An 18844-nucleotide genomic window follows, 5' to 3' on the forward strand; every position below is an offset into this window, starting at 1 on the left:
CATACTGTCGCAACATTGCAGGGATTTAACACATTGTGTGCTTAGCAAGATGAATCCTGCCATCCTCTCTCACCGACGCATAATATGCTCCTACCCTTTAATCTGGGCGTTGCTGTTTATTTTAACACCGCATAGCATCAAAGCGCATAAAAGGGTTCAAGTGGAGGAAATGCACTTTGGCTTCCTGCTAAATGACAGTCTGCAGCACATCCTTGCTGGCACACAGGCCTTGTGAATGTGCCTATTTTGTTGTGCAGACAAGTCCTCCCACACACTCCTCTCCCACCTTTCCATCACTGGTTCCCAGCAGCACTCCATCCCCTCTCTTTCATCTTCTTATTTGACCTGCCTCTTATCTGCACCCTCTGAATGGGACGTGGTCTGGGCAGCTCCCTGGCATTATGAGGTCAGAGAGTGCAGACAGAGAAGGCAGCGTTGCAGGTAAGGCTGTAGGAGGATCCCCAGTGGAGAGGCGAGGCCGAGCTCCAGGGCTCTTTCTCATGGAAATGGATAAATGTAACCTTGTCCAGGTTGAGAGTCTGCACAGGGACTGCTGGGGGGCGTAGCTTAACGTAGCAAGAAAGGATCCCTAGGGACTCACAGGAGCAGGATTTTCCTACATAAGCACAGGGCCGGGGGTCTCACTTGTAAATGCAGAGGTCACTGGATATGGCCCCCCTGACCATCCCAGGGTGCAGGTTTCCAGCATTTCCATCAGGCAGCGTATATAGGCACCCCAGAGGACCTTTGTGTGTCGATGAGTAACAGTGGTTCTCTCATGATCTACAGGTTGCTACAGGGAGGCCAGACACAACAGGGGGCTTGTGGCACCATCTGGACTACAAGTATCCTTTCACTGCTTTCTTCTCAAAAGCACTCTCGCATGTGGTCGCACTCACAGCTGTTAATGCACCGGTCTGTGGAGTAGTATACAATGAGTTCAAGAGAAAAGAGCAGAGGGCTTTATTTCCAGGAATCTGAAGAAAGAGCTACATGTACTCTGATGGTAGGACATACTACATCTAGTTCATGAGCTACTTCAGTTGTATTCATTGTACATATATTTGTGTATGACTGTATGTGAGCAATATGTATATACATATGGTAGTTTACCTAATATGTCCGCGGCTAAAAACCACCTCCCAGCACCACTCAAAATCTGTAATTAATGCATGTTTGTTTAACCCACACCAAATGAAAGTGCATAAACAAGATTATATTTCTATAGGGGTAAAGTTGTACAAGCAGCAACCTCCAGGGACTGAAAAATGAAGTGCCTTAAACAGCAATCCCCTAAATGCCCACTTGAGGCTGGCTCCAAAAGCAACTCTATCCCCATGGACCCCCATATTAAAATTCCCAATGCAGGTTTGTTGTGGGAAGTGAGGTAGTGAGCATTTGGGAAAAGTGAAAAGTTAATGATGCTAGGGGTACCTAAGCCAGCCAGTCTCGATAAACTCAGATTATCGCTGCCACCGAAGAAAAAGTCCATGTTCATGCAACTTTACAATGGTATGTTCCTGCATTATTCACAGCAGTTACCAGCTACGAGATGTGCTCAAATAAAGATAGCCTAAAACCAGAGGTCTCCCAGTTACAGCTCAGAGCTGCAGGATCTGGAACCTGCAAAGTGGTCCCTTCAAAATGGCCTTGGACAAAACAGTTGCATTGGTGACATCACAGAGACTACGTCCATGTTTCAGACGGTCTGTGAAGTAGTATCTGTCTTTTCATCTAACTCTCAGCAAGACAGTGAGTAAGTGTGTTTCCCAAAGTCTCAAACTATTCCTTTCGTGTACTCGCTCCTGACTGCAGGGTGAACTGGATTCCTGTAAGTAGACAATGTAGTTAAATCATCTGGCAGTAAGAAAACACTGGCCCTGTCCTCCGCAGTGGAATTTCATGAGGACTGCATTAAGTTTAAGCTAATCTAATTTTACCGCTTAATGGCCCCGTGACCTGGCCCCGGTGCTCGGTAAGGAGCACATCATTTTACTTTATGGACTCTGTCTCCGCTGCAAAACAACGAGATGCAGGTCTGCTTGTGAATTCATTAGAGTACTCATTTAATGCCTGAGTGTGTTAATGGTAATTTTCGATTTTTTTATTATTATTTTTTTTTTAGAGAAGTGCATTTAAAGTAAAAACAGGCAGGGGAAATGTGTGATTAGACATTGTTTGTAAACCATTAACCATTCACAGTGGATTAGAAAGGGTCCAAAAGAGCAGATTTAACATTGTAGATCAGGCAAAATTGAGCTCTGTTAATGGAAAACACAACAGCCTTAAGTCAATCGGTTTGCTGGATAGTCACAATATGCGTCATACTTTGGCTCTTTGAATTTGGCTTGTTGTTTTCTCTGACAACAGTATGACACTTAAATAGAGTTGAATTTATGAGGTAATGGCATCTCTTTAGAAACAATTTAAATCCCTCAGTGTTTATGCGTTTTGTTGTGTTGCAAGATGAATATAGCACACATAAAATATAGTAAAATGGCCGTCAAAGTACAATAAATAAGTCATGGTTTTCAACTGAAGTAATACTCAGACAACTCGAGCAGCGATTACCACCTCAGGTTTTTCTGGTTATGTCAGTTTTGTCCCAGAGACTTGGCAGGACTCGACAGAGCGAACATTCGATTCGGATTTACAGCTGAAAAAAATGCAACTGTAAAATTTAATCAGCATGTGTTGATACATGCATACAATATGTAATTTGCCACAGCTGTAAAGTGCTGGAGAGGCCTGGAAATGCTGCTAACCCTGTTTGGAGATCTCAAACTTAATCAAATTTATTTGGGAGCATCTGTGAACCTTCAAGTGATGGTAAGATATTTAGTAGGACATTTCCATATACTGTATTGTTGCTTCACTCCAGGGTCTAACATTCTGAAATATTCTTGAGAAGTGCCTGTGTTGTTTTGTGTCTTCACAAGTTTCCATGTCCCTGCTGCTGAAAAGCCTCCTCACAACATGATACTCTCTCCAGCACCATTCTTCACAGGATGGTGTTGATGAGTGAAACTCTGCCAAGTTTCCACCAAACGTTGTGCTTCACATTACAACTGAAGACACTTAAACTAGTCTTGAAAGTGGTTAATAATTCTTGCTTCACATTTGATGTATTTGTGATGAAAACATTAATGGATTATATTAGGGATTATTGCGTATGGATGAGTGACAAAGTTTCTAATCAAACCCATTTTCAGTTGAGGCCGTTAAACCACAAAATGCAGAAGAGGTGAATGTGGTAAAATACCTTGTGAAATCTCTAAACTGTAGAGCTCAGACCTGGATATGACTTAATGTCCTCCCTGAAGCCTTTATTTTACATTTAATTATGTGTTGTCAGCCTCTGAGAACATTGATTCAAACTCTGTTTTTCTCCGACTGCTGGTTGGTACAATTACTGCTGAAGAGAGAGAAAAAAAAGAGAAAATATTACTTTTTTCAGAAATACACACACTTTCTGTAAGATACCTTCAGTGTAAGAAGTTCTGTAAGAGGCTGATTCATCTTGACGTTTGTAAAAATGCTTATTGGCTTTGTTACGAGTTAGATGAGAGCATTGATACCACTCTTACATCTATAGGATGAACATAAGGCTACGTCCAGCTGCCAGTTAGCTTATCTTAGCATAAATGCAACCAACAGCTTGCCTGAATCTGCAAGAAGGTAACCAAATCCACCTACCAGCACCTCTATATGTCAAAAAATCAACACACGGATGCTGTCATCTTCACACAAGGCCCTCTGGAGAAGCGGGTAAGCACTGTGAGAGCCATGTTCCTTCGACTTCTCCAGTGCTTTGAACACCATCCAGCCCATGGCCGGCCACAGTATAGTCAAGAGTGGATGGCAGTGCCTCTGAGGTGATGAATGTACTGGTGCCCTTCTTCATTATTTACCTCTCAAACTTCCATTTTAACTGGGGTTACTGACACCTGCAAGAGTTTCCTAACAACTTCTCCATTGTTGGATGCATCAACAAGGACAATACGCAGAAATACAGAGGACGAATAGAGAGCTTTTTTACACGGTGCAACAACAGTCCCCTGAAAGTCAGTGTGACCAACGAACTGGTAGTGGCCTACAAGAGGAATAGGGACACCCCTTATCTCGGTTATCCAGAAAGAGGAAGTGGAGAAAGCTGACTCATACAAGTACCATGGCGTCAAGACTCAACAAGCTGGTAAGGAAGGACAGCTCTGTGGTCAGGAACCAGTAGTCTCACGCAACCACACCCATCGCCACTGGAGAAAGGTCGCTCTCGCTTGTTTCAGTTTCATTTAACCAATCAGAGTCGTCTTGGTGAACTTGTGGACGCATGTGGAGGAGAGCCCTGGTATTTAACGGCAAAATCCCCTCAAAAGAAAAGGTAACAGCTGCTAACTTGTTAAGGTGCATACCATTAGCAACCAGGTTAGTGTTAAGGTACAGTGTTTAAGTAGAAGATGTCATGCCATCAGATGGATAAAAAAAAAGTATGAAATGCTAAAAGGGGTTGCCGAATATACTTGGGCGGCCGTTGATATACCTGGGTGGACTGCCCAAGTAAAATATATGTGTGGGATACACTGGGGTAACTTGCCATTTTCCGCGTGTGGGTTGCTAGCTCAGAGGTGGTTGTTGGTGCTTCCCGTACAGACAGGGATTTTGAAAATGGTAACACACAGATAGGGGATGGGAGGAGAACGCCAGCTGAGATAGTCCTAGTGTGGGCTTTGCAGCAACGGTGTACATCCGGTGAGTCAGACTAGGTCTCATCAGTGGCGGAGAGGAAGATGAAGGACAAGATCAAAGCCCGGAGGACCCCATCACACCTTCTCCATTATGAGCTGTGGCAGATGGGCAGCATGTTCTGCCACGGGGTCAGGTGCAAAAGAGAGTGCCTCAGACTGTGGACCCCCACCACCACCCTCCCCAAAATCACAAACACACCTGCACAATTTCCAAATTTGAACACTCACTACTCTCCCTGTTCGTTTTCTGTTTTACTGTATTAGGTTTTCATTAACTCCTTCTTATTTATTTCCTTTTACTTTCTCTATCTGTATTTATTTCTGTCCTAGTGCTGCTGCGACAATTGAATTTTCCCCCTGGGGATCAATAAAGTCTTATCTTAGGTTTGTTTAATCCTCAGAAAAACCAAAGCGTATAAACAACAAGCTGGATTTTTTACATTTGGACGGACACAGTCGCGCCCTGTAGCGTCTACCGAGACAGCCAGCCACACTGCGAACATTTGACGTATGACATATGTCTTCATTGCTTGCACCACAACATTGCAGTCCATGTAACCATAGTAACTAGAGTGTTCACACACCCTTTGGCTACGGTTAAATGTCTACATAGTGGGTTAATTTGCACATTTGACAGTATGTGTGTATGTGCATGTAAATGTGAGAAAGGGAGAGAGGGAGGGGATGAGGGGAGCTGTGAGCAGGATGAAAGGCGCAGTCCTGGCCACTGTTTCCCATTGATGAAAAAAAAAAAAAACGTATTATGGAGCTGCTTTGATGTGGACCAGGTGAGAGGACCCTCTGCCTGGATCTTGCTGCCAGGTAATTGAGCTTCAACTTGGCTTGCTGTTGTCTCATGCTGAAGGAAAACTGTACCGCTGCTTCCTTAACTGTTCCCTGTAAGCCTTGGTTTTAAGGCTCATTAGGACAAACGTGTACTTTTTGACGGACATCAAAGCCCGTTTGATCCCTCCTGCTGCAGTGTTTTGCAGCCTGTAGTTTGAGGGCTGGAAACCGCTGGTTTTGTTTTGCGTCTGGCATCCCAGAGGCCACCCGTGTTTAAGAGACCCGGGTGGTTACGTTACAAGGTGGGCTCGGTCTTTGGATGAGTCTGTGGCGTGGTGTGGGAGTTAAATCTACCCTTGTTACCTATATTTATAGTATTACATGATATACTACTGTGGCAAGGCATAAACAGTACCAAACAAAAAAAGTGACAGTTAGAGGGAGGTGGCACTTATTGTAAATACGTGCTGCTGACATTTTGTATTGTGTGTCAGAGACATAAGTAGTGTTCATTATGCACCACAGTCCCCAGAGTGTTGTTTATGCGATGTATTGTTGGATTTTTATAACTGATGCATTACAAGCAGAAATTTATTGTTAAAGCTGTTCAGAGCGAAGCTAATTTTAATGTCACTGTAATCTGTAACAACGCGTTATATTAATACGTTTCGTTTGCAAATCAGGTCCGAACCACATTTGCATGTGGTCTGAAATGAAATTCAAATGGAGTTCTGCCCGATGCGTCTCAGTGCGGACGCTCTAGCTGCTCGTATCAGAAGTAAATTGTCTGGTGTTGGTGTCGTCTGAACACAAAAATCCAATGTGATCACTTACAGATAACGGTGCGATCAAACTGCGTCTTTCAGAACTGATTTGAGAAACAAATCTGATCTCCCTGCAGTTTCCCTGGCTTTCTTGCTGCGAGCTAGATGAGATGATTGATATTACTCTCATGTCCGTCAAAAGATAAAGCCACCGTATCATGTTGGCTTAGCTTAGTTTATTTTAGCATGAAGACTAGAGGAAAAGCAAGCCTGTCTTTGTCCAGAAGTAACAAACATCCGCTTATTAACATTTTTAGAGCTTGTGAACTAACATGTTATATTTTGTTTGTTTAAGCCACACGAAAAATGGTCAAATTGTGGTTTTACGTTGGGGTTATGTGCCAGACTTTTTCTGTCTGGCACTGTTTCGGCCCTTGAAATGTCAGTCTGTTTGTTTAAAGAGGCTCTAGGTAACAATCTGTCACAATTTACATGTATTAATCACTTTCTTACTGGTCGTATGTGAGCGAATTGTAACATGAAGTGAAAAACGAGACCTTCCTCGTCTCTCTCAGTTGCCTATACAAGCCTGTAGATTAATTTTTAAGTATTTTATTGCTGCTGGACTGTGGATTTCTTTGTGACGGACGGATTTTTTGCAATAGTCCAAAGGATGCGTCTTGTCCCAGTGCCTCTCTCCTCTCCGCTAACAGAGAGCAACAGAAGCTAACATTAGTTTAGGAAGGGAATCCACTCACCTAAACCAACAATCGGCTCCCAGCACAACACGAGTCCCACGGAGCCCCTTTGATGTGGAGGTTCAAAGCCAAAAAGATGTTCTCAGATTAGAAATCATCAAATTTCTATAATTTTTTATCATTCAATGAAACAGCTGCTCTCGTTAAATTTATATTTTGATCTTTTGGGGCCTTTCTCGACTATGTTATAAAAACCTGAACCTATCTGTATCAATCTATCAATCCATATTATTTATTTTCACTTTTTTTCTCTATATATAGTAGCATAAAATGGAACTAAAGAAATACCTCAAAACTGTCCTGAAGTACAGTAATCGAGTAAATGTACTCAGCTACTCTCCTCCACTGATAAGAGGTCAGGAAAAAGGTGACCTGAGGGACATGCATGCCGCGACGACGGCTGAAACAGCAGTTAGGCTTCAACCCCCACGCAGCTACTCAGCAGATACACACACACACACCCACACACTCACACAAATAACTTGACGCCGTTGTGGAGCAGAAAGCGGCTCCAGCAATTATAATTACCACCAGTATTATGCCAGTGAGGAACAGGAGGACACCGTGCCGACAAGAAGACAACTCACTCCTGCAGGTCCCAAGGAAGTCATTATTCCCCCCCCCCTGTTTCTACCTCCTCAGCCCCACTCTCTTTTCCCTCACCCTCATTTGAGACATTTATAAATAAATCCTGTTAGCTGGCAGAATGGTGCCCATAATTCCCACCTCTTGCATATTGCTGATAACGGCGGCAGAATGTAAGTGTTGGCACCAAAGAACAGATCAGTTTCCTCTTCTCTTTGTCTTTTGTGCTCATGCCAGGGGATTGTGTAGTTGTGTGCGACATCTAAGTCCCTCATTATTCATTATAGGCCCTGAGGTACAAAGGTTGCTTTCGTCCCGAAATTACAGGATTGTGGAAGTGTTGTTTTGTCTTTTTCCAAGGAGCAAGGGGAGCACCTGCAGAAGGGCAATTATTAATCAGAACTATTGTTTACAGCTAAAAGCTAGGAAGTGCACTGTCATTTTTTTTCAGGGTCTGCTTTGGAGGGGATGCTGAATTAAGTGTTTACAAGGCCGCCTGTCACCGAGCTACTGTGGGCGGGAATCTGTCCCGAAAAGACGAGTCAGAGGGTTTGTAATATGTCATTGTTAATATCAAGTGACTTCCTACCATCACCAGGACATCTGGCACCAGAATACAGCCCTTTCTACTCCTGCTCTCAAAACTAATTAGAAATGAGCTGCCTGTACTGCCTTTTATCAACACCTTAACACATTTAAAAAACAGTTCTGACCTTGCCTCTGGTTTTAATCAAGTACAAGACTGACCCACCCGCCCGAAACAAGATAACGCCCTTCCTCTTTCTTGCGAGTAAATTATTTTTATCTCCATCAAGCAGATCTGCTCTTGTAGAGCACTCCCTCCTGGAAAGTCTTCCTTTGTTGCATATTTTATTGTGGGCTTTTATTACTTAAGACAGCAGCAGACATGAGCTGGCGCATGTATATTAAATATGCTAACAGCCTGGCGAACTGGAGCAAAAATAGCACAAGCACCTAAAGCTTGAATGAGTAATATCCAGCTCTCTGTAGAACGCAGAAGAGGCCACCAGCACTTAATGACGGTAAGCTGACAATGGTGTCATATGGGGGATAGTGTGCTTAACATTAAAGCGCAGATGTTTATCATTGCAGTGTTACATTATGTGCGTTCAGTGCAGTGATGTCAGTGCAATCTGAAAATAGCTGTGTCATTGTTCAGGCTCTCACTGCGCTGCGCCTCCGGGAAGTGATGCAGTCTTCTGTTGTATTTTTACTTTTTCTTTTATTATTTTTTATTTTTTTTGGGTGAGTAAAAAAAATGGAAGTCTGGGTGAAAACATCGTTCTTGAGTGACAAGATGACTGATTGTGTATTATGCGGTGGGACTGGGATTTCTGGTTCTGACATCTGTACAGTATGTTCAAGAGGAAAATCAAATGTCTTGTGGTTGTAGCTCCCATTCCTGATAAATCATGAAATGTTGTGCATTTCTGGATGTCTGCATGACGTGCTGTTCCCCAGAAAGGACTGACTCACTTTAAGCAATTCTTTCCACCGGAGTCACTGACCCCTGATTTGTCCTCCCACGCCTGCAAACAATAAACATTCCCCCGAAACCCTTTGATATCACCCATACTTAAAGGATAAGGTCACCCGAATATGAAAATGAAGTCAGTATCAACCCACCCTTGATGGAAAGTCGGGTAAAGTTTCATGATCCACAAAACATTCCTGGAGCTTCACAGCAAAATAGCATTGCAGCATTCTCCAACAACTGAAGTACATGGGGACTCCCAGAGGAGCCCAGAGATCCCAAATTTATTAGAAAAGACGTTATCTGCTTTTTAAGCCGAAATCTTGACTGTAGCTGCTAAGCTAAAAGCATCAACACACACCCTTTCTGAAGTGAGTGCATGAGCTCAACCATCCCCCTCGCAAGTGTAAATAACGTCGGCCTCTGGAGGCATTGATTGCATCGTAATGTGTTTTTTTTTTACATTTTAAAACAAGTCCCCATCTACTTCAGTTCAACTCTTTGGCTGTGACGCTCCAGAAATGTTGTGTTGACCACGAAACTTCACGTGACTTTCCATCAACATGAATTTAGATTTTTGAGGGAACTTGTCCTTTAACCTAAGTTGCATTCGACAACTAAGATGTTACACTTTGATCTTCTGAACCTAATGAACCCTCTAAAACATGTCAGAAAAATACTGCATTTAATCATTCTTACACGATTGCAAAACCGTAGTGAGATGTGCTTTGGTTCTGCCCCTCGAGGCCAGATTTGGAAAGAGGCTAAAAACAAACCACTTTCCTCTCTGCTGCTGACTGTCATTGACACGTACACACTTTCGCCATCGTGCCTTAACAAGGTCACAGATATCTAAAGCCTTTGCTGACACACTGTGGCCCTCCACTGGCAGACTCACTCCCACGGTGTTGTGGGGTGTTTGCCAGACTCTTCGGCAGCCCCCATGTCCAGGAGGTAAGATTTTCCTTGTGTCACGACGCTACTTTGCATATCCTCAGAGAATAGAAAGAAATTAAGGCTATCAATCATAATTTTACGCTTGCAATTCAGGTCGAAGAGCAGCTGTGTGAGACTGAACCAGATGACTCTGCCCTCGATTCGGTGAAAACGGAGAACCAGCTTCTATCGACAGTAGGCGACTCTGGATCCGAGCACCAGGAGGACCTGCTGGAGGGAGACCTGGGGCTTGGCACTGCTGCGGCTCTCGCCAGGGAGGCCTGAAGCTGCAGGAGTCACTTCTAACCCCGGCTTATCAGCCTGTGCTGCCCTGAGGCTACGGCCCCCGCCTCCCACAGAGAACGGGGTCACTGGCCAGGGCATCTGAGAGGAGCCGACTGGGAGTCAGCGTTACAATAGCTCCGGAAAGGTCGTGCACCCCCATTGTGCTGACATGCATTCAGAGACACACTCGCAGAGGGAGAAAAAACAATTACAGAGGCCATTGCTCTCCCTCTGACCATGCTGATGATTTGTTTCGCTCCAGTTTCAAGGAATTTAATAGCTGAAATACGATGATAAATCCTGTACAGCTTAAAGGCCTAATGTCTTCACACAACAAACAGGAAGCCGAAGTTGACCCACGTGTGCACTGTGCACTTTTCACACAGTAAGCAGTATTATAATGCAATATCTCTGGTGAAAATACAACATGCTAAGTCACACATTAATTATGGCGGAGCAGCTTCGTGGGACTTGGTTGAATAACGTTTTGAGCTTTAGAGGGAATCGCTCACGAGTCCCGACTGTGATTGAAAGCTATGGTATTTCCCTTAATCAGCTGAAATGGTATTTTTGTGCCAACTTTGCTTTGCTCTTCCCAAACTCCTTATTAAACTTTTATTGCACTGTTTTCCTCCGCAATCCTTTTAAAATGTATTCCGCTGAATTTATTACCCCGCCAATCTCCCTCCGCGTCTTGCTTATCATTCTGCGGCGAGCTCAAATACTTCCGAACGCTTAAGTATATTAACAGCATTTGGGAAAAGCAGCATGTGAGACTTCTTCGTAGATTGCACTTTCTGAGTGCATCATTATAAATCTCAGGGCCTCTTTCCTCCGTGGTGCGAAGCGGGATTTTGTGTGCTGCACGAATCCAACGTGTGAAGGTTAGGCTTTGTGGGACTGTTTGTCTCATATTAATACAGCCATTGTCCTTGAAGTGAGGGCTTTTTTTATGTTGTGAATGCATGGGTGCATCTACGGAATGCTCCTCTGCTTCTGCTCTCAATCGCTGCAAAAAATACAATGTATTCTCCTTTGTTTGCGCTGATATTTGGGTTCAGTTTTGTTCTGAGAAAAAAGCCTTTCACCGAGAAGCCGCCTCCATCTTATTCAGAGTAACATCTTTGTGGATTAGGTGTGATTTGCAGAGATTTGGGGCCATTATCTGCACAATAGTTCACCTAAACACGACGCACTGCAACACATTTGTTCGGTGGAGTATCAAAACATAAGAATTTGACATTTTTAAACTCTCTCGGCGTATGACAGTTCATCCTACTGAACCATAAACCTTATTTTCAATGTTTTCACCGAGCTATCGTTAACGTACGCCCACCAGCTAAAGCATCCGTCTCTTTGCAGGAGGAACAAACTGCTCACTACAAGGTCTTACAACTTTTTTTGTGTAACCTCCTTGAGGAAAAACGCTGCTGAGCGTTCCAAGTGTATTTTTGGGCACTTTAAGCATCAAGAAGCTAAATTAAACTGAGCTGTTTAACTGGCGTGAACCTTAAGCAAATCACATCAAACCCTGGATGGAGCAAGAGGAAAATCAGTTTTTAACTTTTTACGCATAAAGTTTGTTTACAGGTCTTTGGCAGTACTACTGTATATGTGAAAAAGTAATATGAACCCTTTTGTGGCTTCAGAGGAAGCTGCATGTAATCGGATAAATTGCCACCGATGATATCACTCAGTGGCTCAGTTGCATCGTGGGTAACGTAGGCACCATGTTTTAAAAAGGAAGAAGAATGGGTGGAATAAAAAAGGCGATATCTCTGGTTCTGCTGTACCGATTTTGATTTTGATTCGTTTTTGAACTGTCGAAAATTAGTTCAACAGTGTAAGGAAAGCAATTCTAGTCCAGGACCTGGTGCCCTCATTACCCACAATGCATCTAAGCCACTGAGAGACGATTACATCAAATTACATGCAGCTTCCCCTGGAGTCACAAAAGGCTTTAAACTACCTTTTTCACAAATGCAGTAGTACTCCTCAAGTCATGTAAACACACTTTAATGTGTAAAATTGGTGGAGTTACCCTTTACTATTAGTGTATTTCCTTTTATGAGCCATTTCTCAGAGATCTTAAGGGTTTGTTGTCTCAAAAAATGTTCTCAATAATTACTTCTACAAACTAATAAAGAGTATTTCAGACTATTACAATAAACAATGTATGAGACATCCTTAAAGGTACTCTGTGGAGTTTCTGAGCATTCCTTTTTTTTTTTGGCCGTAGGTCCATGTTTTGTTGTCATGCATGAGGACACATATGCATGTAGGTGGTGTCTACAGCTATGTTGTAAAGCAAAACAAACACGTCAGTGAACCAGCAAAGGCAGGGAAGAAGAAGACCACCAGCCAGGAAGTAAACACTGATGTAAACAATGCAGATTTCAAAAGTTTGCTTTTGCCATTGCTTTAGGAATGTACTCAACACCGTCGTAAGCCCTCAGAGAATGTAAACACAGACTTTGTTGACACGAAAACTCCACAGGGCACCTTCAAGTTAAGAAGGTGACACATGAGTGGCATTTTTCCATCTCAGTGGTTCTCAAGTGATGAGGGGAGGCACAGTGTCGTAATGCACTGAAACAAGGTGTGCCCTGAAACATCTCATAAATATACAGAATGAAATTATTACATAACCTGCATGTCAACATGTGACGTGTCGTTTTCTTTGTTATTGGGATTTGAATCGGCTCGCCGTGTTGCATTTTATTTACATTTTTAAAGGTGCAGTACGTAAGATTTGGTGTTGAAGGTCATTCCAATCAAATAGGAGGCAGCATATCAGCAGATTAATTGCTGCTTTTAGCTAGTTAGCTCAGTTAGCCATGCAGTTAGCGGTCCAGACTGGGAGTTCGGATTGGTATTACAAGACAGGATGGGTTAGCATGCTAACTTCAGCAGATATCTCTGCTACACAACCAAAATTCTTACATATTGCACCTTTAAAGGGAACCTTGCCTTGTGCACCACACTTTGAGAACCACCGGTCCACTCCTCGTGTCTTTGATCATGACGTACACGACACTGTTCAACAGAGATGCATAAACTCGTCTTGTTTACTGTGAACTTTACTTGATGCAATATTCCCAGATCATATGTTTTTTAGGTTTTTTTTATAAGAGCAAGCAATTGTAAACATTTGAAATGGTAGAACAGACCGCTTACACCGACACCGAGAGAGACGTTCCAGCTCCAGAGCCATGATATTGTCCACAGTGCATGATATCATCCTACGAGGACTCTGTGACAAAAATCAAAACATCCTTTTTTTTTTTGTCTGAAACTAGAAATAGCACTACTGCTACTTCTGATGTAGCCTACTCATCATCACACCTCTACCTATGGCACATCAACAAACCAATTTTATTGATTGTCTCTTACTTCAACCAGATCTTACAAATAAACATTAGCAATGAGATTTTTTGTAATTTTTTTCTTGTTCTTCTTAGTTGTTTTTTTTTGTTTGTTTTTTTTCTCTTTCGTCCACTATTTTTCACTTTTACAGACAGTATGGAGACTGGAAAAAACAGATTTCTTGTAAGGTTTCGAACATTCAAAAATAACCCCAAAACATCCACTTTGAAGTGTCTTCATAACAAGATACATGAATTATACAGTTGATGTTTTTTTTTTTTCGTCCTCCCCCCCCGTTGTTGCAGCTTCACTAATTGAGTCGTTCGTACGCCTCGCATTGTCAAACACATCCAGTATTCCAGTATAAAAGGAGTGGTCCCTTCACATACCACTGCAATTCAACTGAGGGTAACATGATACATTCCAAATGTGGCCAGTGGAGCTCCTCCAACACTGATTTTAAAGTAAAGCTTTAATTCCACAATAAGAGGAAACGGCACTCGATGCAAAATGAACATTAAATTAAAAAGGTCTTTGGTGGCGAGTTCGGTTTTCACAGTTTGGAGTGTGTCAGTAGTGATTTGCTCAAGTCCTTGGCCTCCCCGGCTGTTCTGACCCTTTCGTACCCCAGAACAGACATGGCGTGGTGGCAGTAGTCCTCCACTTGTTTGATCTGTTGAATGCTGAGCACTGTTCTCCACGCGCTAGCAGCTTGTGTGGCATTCCTGGACGAGACGATGAATGGCTTAGAGGAGGAGCTGGAGCCGCTGGTCATGTTCAGTGCAAATGACTCGATGTCGTGGTTGGTGGTGAGGTTGGCGAAGCGGTAGATGTTCCGCAAGATCTTGACCGGGTTCTCGACCAGGTCCTCGTACCGCACGGCCATGTACTTCCCCTTCAGCCAGCTGGGTGGGTTTAAGGCAGTCCTCAAAGTCCTGGAGGTGCGGTCACAGATCACCTCCATGGCTCCTATGGAGTGGTAATCTGAGCCGTCCTTCTTGTTGGCTTTGTGACCGGGATCCACAAAAGGTATCCGGCGAAGTTTAGGATCCCTGCTGCGGACCACCTGTAAATTCTCCCTGATCAGGCCGTGTCTGGATTTGATCCTGGAGTTGGCCACTGCCCGTGGGTCTCTGACCAGGTGGATCACCTTCAGATCCAAGGAGGGATCCTCCATGAGAGGCGCCAACACGTTAACGTCCAAAATGCGCACCCCTTTAATGACTATGGTGTTATATTTGAGGCACTCCTCCTCCAACAGTCTAAGGCTTTGAGGGGGGCACTTTTTACACACCTTATCGTCCACCATTCCCACCACCTCTTTCCTGTAGGCTGAGCAGAGGGGATAGGAGCACACCACTTTGTTGAGGGTGGCCCCAAATAGTCCCAGGGAGGTGAAATTCTTGCCTCCGGGGCTGTTGTAAAGTTGGAACACAGACAGATCACAGCGGTACAAGGAGCTAAGCATGTCCCTGGCTGCCCCTTGTAAAGACACCGCATCGCCCGGGTAGAGTTTCTGCCAGATGTGCCACATCGGCTCGTACAAGAAGAACACTTCCGGATTTTGGTTAAAAAGCTCCCCGAAAAAGGACGATCCCGACCTCCAGGTGGTCAGAACATAGATGAGCTGTCTCTTTTTGGCCAGCGAGGGCCTGTAGAGGAAGCGAATGTCAGATCTGCTCTGATAAGTGGTGCTCCTCATCTGGTGATTGCACTGCTGTGGCTCCTTAGTCCATTTATAATTAGCCAAGTTAAGCATAGTGAGGACCAGCAGTAAGAAATAGGCCATAAATAAGACAATCCTCTTCCTGCGGAGGACTTTCATCACGATCCCAGGCTGTGCTATTATCTTGGTATGATTCCTGTAGGTTTTAAGCTTCCTCCCAAAGCCAGCATCCTTCTCCCAAGGCGCTGTCAACTTCAGTGGTGGATGATATTGTTTGCCTCTCATCTGTACCCTCGGAGAGTGGCTCTCACCACCTGACGAAGCTCCTCACATTGACTGTGCGCCAACCCGCTCTGGAGAATGTATACTGGGAGCTGACAGCCCAGTTGAACACCAGCTGATTAGGTAATATAGGCAGAAATCCACAACACGATATCGCGTTTTCACTGCACTGCGCAATGTTCTTCATGGGAACGACGCGTGAGAGGTGCGTTTAAGTTGTCCGTGGCGAGCGGTGCGGCGATCCTGTGGGTGGCCCGTGGTCAAAACAGAAGCGAAGAAAGAGGAGAAGAGGAAGAAGCAGCCTTCATCACTGTTACAGACGCCCTGTTTGTCCATGTTCAGCGGAGGCATCCCTGCGCAGCTATCATCTGATGCATCCTTGTGAGATTCAGCCACCGCAGACAATAAAAACCCGTCACGAGTCGGCGCGCCCGGCTGCAGCGCGTATCATTCCGCATCTGCCATAACGGAGCAGTGAGCAGCCAGTATCCACAGTCAGCGGTGTCTTTTTGTGTGTGTGTGTGTGTGTGTGTGTGTGTGTGGAAGATCTCCCCCCACAACAGCTCTTCCTGCTCCCCCGCTCGTCCAACTAATACATACTGGACGGATTCAATCAGAATACAAGGGGGGGAGAAAGGCCCGCCCACAGAGGGGACGGATTGGCCCGCCTCGAGGCGTCGTGCGTCAGCGAGTCCGCGCCATTGGACCCGCCGCGCGTCCGTCTCCATTTCTGGGCTCCCACAGATCGCAGCAATGGTAGACGGTGGGAAATGATGCTGTTGTTATGTTTCAGAGACGTCTCCGTCACTATCTGCATCCATGTAAGCGCGCTCCACCCTTCTCCCAAAGACGCGCAGCTGCGCCAGGTGGAGGTGCTGCGCAGGAGTTTACGGCCACATTTCCACGTTTTGTTTAAAAAAAACATCTGTTTTCCATTAAGGGGTCCTGTCCTAATGTGATTTATGTTCTCTGCAGAGTGCATGACTACAGAGACTAATCAATATTTTAAAATTAAATGTGTTTGTTTTCCCAGCTACGACCTCAAGAGGGAAGCCTAGACCTATAAGAATACCTTAAAGAAAAATCCTATTATTAATTGAAAGTGAAGTACAACAGGAAAAATGGGAAATTGTGATTTCAATAAATTGAATAAATAAGGTCTAAAGGGATATTTCCATGTTTTTCTATTTGAACCAGTCGGCAGCAGTGACTGACGCTCCTCTCGTGTGGAATCAGCTGAAATCTGACATCTGACAGCTGCTCCCCAGGAACTGACAAGTCCTGGGGAAGCTGTACGGCCATGTGTTCGAACAGAGCAAACCACATGCTCTGCAGATTGAAAATCATCTCTCCTACAAAGCCTTGCCAGTTTGGGATTACAGCGCTGCACAACTGAACAGGAAAAGTGAAAGTGGACGGGGCCCTTTGACCCCTGATGAGAAATCTCCTGGCAGTGCTGTATCCAGATTGGGATTAGGTGATTTTATAGTAATGTTCAACGTTGTGTTGTGACCTTCTTGTACTTATATATCTTATACAACTGAAAATCTGTGTGAAAACAGTAGATAAACAACATTTTAAGCCTTGTTGTTTTTCTAAAAAAAAGGCATATATCAGATCAAGTGACACTGAGCTCAGACATGGGCTGGATTATCAGACTATACAGTGAATAATTACTCTTTATGCTTTATGTAAAGTGAGTGTTTTTGTTCTCTCAGCTATTCATGTTGTAGTGTTCATTCAATGCGGCTGTGTACGGTTCAAAACCTTTGTGCAGGCTGCCCTCTGCTGGAGCGTCTTGTTCCCTGTCGAGACAAAGAAACAGATTGTTTCTCTCCCCCCCTCCACAAAATGACACAACAATAGATGCCCTTTACATCATCAAATCATTTATACATCATATATGTAGGCGATGTATTTTATTAGCATTTAGGCTGATTGAACAACAGATTTAAAGTGTTAACTGGGCAGCAGGAAGAGAAAAACAAAGCACTTATAGGTTATCACAAGTCACAAATGTAATGTTAATACCTTCCTTTACTTATCCTCCTCAGTCAAATCTGGCAACGTGTCCTGCACCGAGCAACAGCCTGTAACTACCCCACCTACAACACACTGTGCATCATGCTTTTTTCTGTCTTTCCAATTAGGTTCGGTTGATTACTCTGTGGCCGTTGTGGGATGCTGTATCGTTGGATAATAAAGTGCAGCTACAGGACCCCTTTCTCTACTTGCAAGTGTAATTGCTCAGAAGCGGAGCGGACTGGGAGAAGCTTATTTTAAAACGCTCATAAAATTTAACAGCCCCTTTATGAACGTTACTTACGAGGGGGGCCACGTTTGCATCCACACGCAGCATCTTTTAGCTTTTCTCAGATCTCTTGGATTTATAGATCTCAGACTAGACTTATAACATTATGTGTGAGCTTTTTCAGGTGGATGTCATGAAAAGCAAGAGTAAACCTTGTTGCCCTAGAATTAACTGGATGAATTATGGATGCACAAAATATATCGGACGGATGAATTATCGGCCCAATAATGGAAAAATTTACATCATCCCAATGCTGTAACTGAAAACATTAGTAGACTTTGATTTCATGTTTTGAGACACTTCAGACTGCACTACTAGACTCATGTCATGTTTAATTGTTAATGGTTATTGTAAATGTTATTATCAGCACCTGTGCTTTCACTATGACACATCAAAAATGTCTGCTGCTGTCACAATTTCCCTTTGGATTATGTTGCCTCACTGCTTCCCACTATAGTACAATATGGTTTCACTCCCTCCTGCGTTACATTGACATTTTATTTTGGCTCATATTTCACAATTGTATTCACATTTCATCACCCCCCTTTGACGTTTCCCCCCTCAACAACTGTCTTCGCTGGGAGAAAATGTTAAAAACAGTGAGCTGGACGTTCACTTTGCTTTCTGTGTTATATGAGATATGTGATTACATAAGTTTGAGCGACGCAGACAGACTGCGATATGCGTGGATGTGACCATCAGAGCCAGGAGGACAGCTGGTGTATACAGACCCAAATGTCTGCCTCCCCTCTTTTTATTTTCCCATTATCCATATGCAGTAAAAAAAAAAATCCCACCCATGCATGTCCAGACACATAAATAACATGGACAATGGACAGGGGCACAGTGCATAACCTAATTATGC

At 43.8% G+C, this 18844-nt stretch overlaps 2 protein-coding genes and 1 pseudogene across 3 annotated transcripts in view; 1 reads left to right on the forward strand and 2 right to left on the reverse strand.

Annotated features, from left to right (window-relative positions):
• The window catches only part of LOC311249718 (sodium/hydrogen exchanger 9-like), a 69471-nt pseudogene extending 57555 nt beyond the window's left edge, over positions 1–11916 (forward strand). Inside the window, exons 14-16 of the transcript XR_014624928.1 lie at positions 790–845; positions 9982–10087; positions 10184–11916. The product of XR_014624928.1 is annotated as a sodium/hydrogen exchanger 9-like (transcript). The remainder of the gene's footprint in view (positions 1–789; positions 846–9981; positions 10088–10183) is intronic.
• Positions 7537–18844, reverse strand: part of acad11 (acyl-CoA dehydrogenase family, member 11) — a 63711-nt gene continuing 52403 nt past the window's right edge. The window contains exon 21 of the mRNA XM_084340979.1: positions 7537–7550. The gene's annotated coding sequence lies outside the window, so the exon portion shown is untranslated. The remainder of the gene's footprint in view (positions 7551–18844) is intronic.
• On the reverse strand, positions 13417–16503 carry chst2b (carbohydrate (N-acetylglucosamine-6-O) sulfotransferase 2b). Its single transcript, XM_084341092.1, has one exon. The coding sequence runs from the start codon at positions 15669–15671 to the stop codon at positions 14274–14276; it is 1398 nt and encodes a 465-aa protein (XP_084197218.1). The 5' UTR covers positions 15672–16503; the 3' UTR covers positions 13417–14273.

Source organism: Pagrus pagrus, assembly GCF_965226575.1.
Source record: "Pagrus pagrus genome assembly, chromosome: 20".
NCBI classification, from domain to species: Eukaryota; Metazoa; Chordata; class Actinopteri; order Spariformes; family Sparidae; genus Pagrus; species Pagrus pagrus.